The sequence below is a fragment of the Quercus robur genome, chromosome 6, assembly GCF_932294415.1.
Source record: "Quercus robur chromosome 6, dhQueRobu3.1, whole genome shotgun sequence".
In the NCBI taxonomy this organism is placed as follows: domain Eukaryota; kingdom Viridiplantae; phylum Streptophyta; class Magnoliopsida; order Fagales; family Fagaceae; genus Quercus; species Quercus robur.
In genome coordinates this window covers 39388418-39394196 of record NC_065539.1, presented here as the reverse complement: position 1 = coordinate 39394196, position 5779 = coordinate 39388418, and the positions used below count along the sequence as shown (strand labels likewise).

Below are 5779 nucleotides of genomic sequence, written 5' to 3'. Positions count from 1 at the left end.
AAGAGCTAAGGTTGGTGTCTGATATGCCCGATTCCAATAGGAATTGGAAGGGCATATATTTCTTTGTTAAAAGGACGAACTGAGTATGTCGTCAGGAAGAGTGGGAGATGATGCCTCATGGTTTTGACAACACTTGAGGCATTTGTCAAGGATTCAGGTTGACCCCGTCTGCTTCTTTTTTTTTTTTTACTTGTTTCGAATTTCTAACATCCTCTACCTTTCTTTTCTTTCAGCTAGTGTTCGTCCACATATTACAAGCGAGCAGGAGGATTTTATTCGTAGGGTAACAGAGATCTTGTTGGACGAGCACAAGTGTCGGGATCTTATTACACTCGACACTTTGCACGCCTACTGCAGGGGACTCGAGCCAACACAAGAAGCCCGTCGTCTTAACACTTACTCCTATCAGCGTAAGTCACCCACTTTAACACTTTTCTTTCTTTCTGTCGACTTGTCTAAGGCCGTCACTTGTCTTAATAATCCTTTATTTTCCTTTATGAAGGCGTTGCAAGATAGGGGCGTCGCCAAAGAAGGGGTGATCACCCGTCCGCATAAGCGCATCAAGATTATGATTGACGGGCAAAAACAGTATAAGGAGGCCCTCCGAACCCTTAACCAAGAGGTGAAAGAGTTGAGGGAGAAGCTGGAGGAGGAGGATCGTTAGAAGAAGAAAGAGCATGAGGCTAAGAAGACAGCGGAGAAAGAGTTGGCGGCCCTTTTAAGCCAAGTGGAGACAGCCAAGGCTGACGCCGTGAAGGAATTCAGGGCGTCGCAAACATTCATTGATTCCTGTGCCGAATACTATGGTAACGGGTTTGAAGATTGCCTTAAACAGGTCAAATCCGTCTACCCTCACCTAGATTTGTCTAAGGTTTCAATGGATGACCCTTTGCCGTCAACACCTGCAGGCGACGTTACTCTTGAAGAGAGCAATGACTTCACTGAGTCCAAGGTGAATTCAGAGGATGATGGCGACGTTTTTGCTCAGCTTGTTGCTATGGATAAGCCTATCGTTCTTTTGACCTCGTCGGCCAATACTCCAACTCAAGAAGCCCAAGACCTTCCTTCCAAGGGCAATGAGGTCCCACAAGACCCCCCGGCCTCTTGAACCATGTTTTTTGTTTCCTTGTTGTAAATTCAATCTAATTTTTGAACAATGTTTCAATGCCCTTTTGTTTTTTAGGCTCTGTTTGTAAAACACTTTTTTATTTATGGTATGTTATATTCATCGCTTTCAATATGTGTGTATGTTCCTTTTTTTCCCTTGTGAATCCGTTTATTTTTTGACTTAAGAATTTTGTTTCGTCTGCTCCAAACTCGCCCATTTGTGGGCCAATAAATTTTACAAAAGACTCGTCCACTTTGTGGGCTAAGAAACTTGTTCCTTTGTGGATTTTAATTTCTTCATGTGATGAATCTTGTACATTTGTGGACTTTGTAGTATTTAACATATCCTTAGGAGATGAACCCGTCATCTTTATTGACTAAGTTATGAACCCGTCTACTTATGGATTCGTCCACCTTAATTATGGGTCATATTAAGTCATGTTAAGTCATTCTTGTAGATATTAAGTCATCCTTGAATAATGAAGCCGTCCACTTTGGCGATGAACTTGTCCTCTTTCTGGGTTTTATGAACTCGTCTATTTGTGGACTTCACAATATTAACTCATTCCTACAGGATGAACTCATTCGTTCTATAGACCTTAATCATAAATTCATCCACTTGTGAACTCGTCCACTTTTATGGACAATTATGAATTCATCTTTTTGGAATGAACTTGTTTATTTTATGAACTTACTAATAAATTCGTCCACCTTATGGATCTAGTAATAAACTTATCCACTTTATGGATCTAGTAATAAACTCGTCCACTTAATAGACTAATGAACTCGTCCACTTTATGGACTTAGTAATAAACTCGTCCACTTTATGATCTAGTAATAAACTCGTCCACTTTATGGACTAATGAATTCGTCCACTTTATGGACTTAGTAATAAACTCGTCCACTTTATGGACTAGATAATAAACTTGTCCAATTTATGGACTGATGTATTTGTCCACTTTATGGACTTAGCATAAACTCGTCCACTTTCACGGACTGATGAACTCGTCCATTTTATGGACTTGATAATAAATTTGTCCAATTTATGGACTGATGAACTCATCCACTTTGTGGACTTAGCATAAACTCGTCCACTTTTATGGACTTGATAATAAATTTGTCCAATTTATGGACTGATGAATTCGTCCACTTTATGGACTTTATAATATTTTGTAGAAAAACACATTAGTCATATCTGAATAAAACTCCTCTTATTATGATAAACCATGCATTCATAGAAAAGTAGTTCTCTAAAAAAAATAAAAAATAAAAAGCTACCCTTTGGGCTTAAAAAGTATTTGTTGCAAAAATTAATTAAGGTAAACTGGAAAACTGAGGGACGTAGCTAAAATTAACTAAAGTAAACTGAAAACGAAAAGTGTTGCTTTCTCCCCTATCAACTCTACTGGTAGTACTTCTGTAGGTGCTTAGCGTTCCATGGATGGTGCAATTTCCATCCGTCCAGCGCCTCCAGGTGGTAGGTGCCTTTCCTCTGCCATGACGTGATTCGGTAAGGTCCTTCTCAGTTGGGGCCGAGCTTCCCATGGGTAGGATCTCTGGCAACGCCCATGACCTTCCTTAGAACAAGATCTCCAACTTGAAAGTCTCAGTGTCGGACTCAGGAATTATAGTGTTTAGCCATGTAGTCCTGGTACCGTGCGAGTCTTTGTTCAGCTGTCGCCCTGACTTCGTCAACTAGATCGAGCTATAGGCGCATAGCCTCATCGTTCTTTCTTTCATCATGATTGTCCACCTTGTAACTTGCGAGTCCGACCTCGGCTAGAATGACTGCTTCGCTCCTGTATGTTAGTCGAAATGTCTCTCATGTAGCTGTCCTTATTGTTGTCCTGTATGCCCATAGTATTCTTGGCAGCTCTTCGGGCCATATACCCTTTGCCCCCTCAAGCCGAGTCTTGATAATTTTGAGCAAGGATCAGTTCGTGACCTCAGCCTATTCGTTAGCTTGAAGGTGGGTAGGGGAGAAGTAGTGATTTCTGATCCCCAACTACAAGCAAAAATCCCAGAAGGAGTTGTTATCGAATTATTTCCTATTGTCTGAGACCAAAACTCTAGAGATCCCAAATCTGCATACGATGTATCTCCAGACGAAATTTCGCATGTTCTTCTCTGTAATGGTGGCCAAGGCTTCAACTTTCACCCATTTTGTGAAGTATTATATGCCCACTATGAGGAACTTCAGCTACTGTACCACTATTGGGAATGACCCCATGATGTCTAATCCCCACTGAGCGAGCGACCATGGGGTTGTCATTGGGGTCAACTCTTCGGACGACTGTTTGATGATATTGTTGAACCTTTGACACTTGTCGTAGGCTTTAACATAAGTCTGAGCATCCTTCTGCGTGGTGGACCAGTAGTACCCCACTCGAATTAGTTTGTGTACCAACGACCGTGATCCTGAGTGGTTTCCGCAGATCCCTTCGTGGACTTCTTTCATAACGCAGTCTGCTTCTTCAAGACCTAAACACCTTAGGTATGGGCGGGAGAAACCTCTTTTATACAAGTCGTCCTTTATTAAAACGAATCGTGCTGCTTGGACCTTCAACTTTCTTATGGCTTCCTTCCTGTCTAGTAAGACACCATTTTTTAAATATGAGACTAATGGTGTGGTCCAGTCGTTTTCAGAACCTATCTCCTACACATCAATGGAGTCTATTAGTGGAGCGAGTTGGACAAAAGAGATTACATTATCAAGGACGATCATGTGTTCTGCTGAGGCGGCTTTGGCAAGGCGGTCGACTTGCTCATTCTTTCCTCTTGGGATTTGGACGATCTTGGCATGCAGGTCGTCCACCCTTCTCCTTACTTGCTCCAAGTACTTTTTCATCCTTTTGCCCTTGCATTCATAGTCCCCGTTCACTTGGTTTATGACGACCTAAGAGTCACATTAAAGAACCACGCTTACAACCCCCGCTACTTTAGCGAGATTAAGTCCCGCCACCAGAGCTTCGTATTCTGCTTCATTATTAGTGGTAGGGAAGTCGAGGTGGACCATACATTCAATCTTGTCTCCTTCAGGAGAAAGAAGTACGATACCTGCTCCGTCGGCTTGCTTGTCGAACGACCTGTCTATATGTATGCTCCATTGAAGACGTTCATCTGCCCCCTTATCTTCCCCGTTAGTGAACTTTGCTATGAAGTCAGCGACTACCTGTCCCTTGATTGCGGTGCACGGGCGGTACTGAATGTCAAACTCACTCAACTCTATTGCCTATAGTGCCAATCGACTAGCAGCTTCCGAATTGCTCATTGCCCGTCGTAAGGGCTTGTCAATTAGAACGATCACCGTGTGGGCTTGAAAGTATGGTTTGAGTTTTCGGGCTGCCGTAACTAAAGCGAAGGCGAGCTTTTCCATCGGTGGATACCTTTCCTCTACACCACGAAGTGCTCGATTGGCGTAGTACACGGGCTTCTAGACCTTGTCTTCTTCTCTTAACAAGGCCGCATTAACGGCTACCGGAGAGATGGCCAGATAGAGGAAGAGCTTTTCTCTAGGTCGCAAAGGACTTAGCAATGGTGGGGAAGAAAGGTAAGTCTTTAGATCTTCAAATGCTTGCTGACACTCAGCAGTCCACTCGAAAGACTTCTTTAGCGTGCAAAAGAAGGGTAAACATTTATCCGTCACTCTTGACACGAACCTGTTTAGGGCAGCTACTTTATCGTTTAAACTCTGTACTTCTTCACGTTCTTTGGGGGGGTGGGGCATTTCTACTATGGATCTGATCTTGTTTAGGTTGGCCTCGATACCTCTTTGAGACACCATAAACCCCAAGAATTTTCCCACTATCACCCCAAACGCACACTTACTCGAATTGAGCTTCATGTTGTAGGAGCGAAGGGTGCCGAATGTTTCCTTGAGATCCTACAAATGGTCATCCTCCCTTTGGCTTTTTACTAACATGTCGTCGATATAGACCTGAACATTCCTACCGATTTGGTTTGCAAACATCTTGTTCATGAGTCTTTGATACATCGCGCCCGCATTCTTGAGGCTAAACGACATTACTTTATAACAGAAGAGGCCTTGACTGGTAACAAATGAAGTTTTCTCCCGGTCTGCCTCATCCATCCGTATCTGATTATAACCTGAAAAAGCATCCATGAAGCTCAGTAGTTGGTGCTGAGCCATAGGGTCTACTAGTACGTCGACTCGAGGGAGAGGGTAGCTATCCTTAGGGCATGCTTTATTCAGGTCCGTGAAATCTATGCACATTCTCCATTTCCTGTTGGCTTTCTTGACCATCACCACGTTCGCAAGCCAATCGGAATAGTATACTTCCCTAATGAAGCTTGCCTCCTGTAGCTTACCTCCTGTAGCTTGCCAACTTCTTCTGCTATTGCTCATTCTCGTTCTTGGGCGAACAATCACTTCTTCTGACAGACGAGCGGACAAAAGGGCGACACATTTAGCCTATGCACCATGACTGAAGGGTCGATTCCTGGCATGTCTTCATGACTCCAGGCAAACACATCCTAGTTCTCCTTGAGGAAAGCTACGAGTGCTTGGCGAACCGTTGGGCTGGCGAAAGTACCGATCCTTGTGATTCTATCCAATCTGGAGCTATCGAGGGGTATCTCCTTGAGCCTTTCTATGAGTTTCGCCCCTATTCGTTGTTCTTCTATGCTCATAGTTTATAGATGGTCGTCCATC

At 43.3% G+C, this 5779-nt stretch overlaps 1 protein-coding gene across 1 annotated transcript; it reads right to left on the bottom strand.

Moving 5' to 3' along the window:
* Positions 1-3307: 3307 nt before the first annotated feature.
* LOC126690175 (uncharacterized) lies at positions 3308-4834 on the bottom strand. Its single transcript, XM_050385303.1, has 4 exons — positions 4547-4834; positions 4046-4339; positions 3815-4003; positions 3308-3763 (listed from the first exon to the last, which is right to left on the bottom strand). The coding sequence occupies exons 1-4, from the start codon at positions 4832-4834 to the stop codon at positions 3308-3310; spliced, it is 1227 nt and encodes a 408-aa protein (XP_050241260.1).
* Positions 4835-5779: the final 945 nt, after the last annotated feature.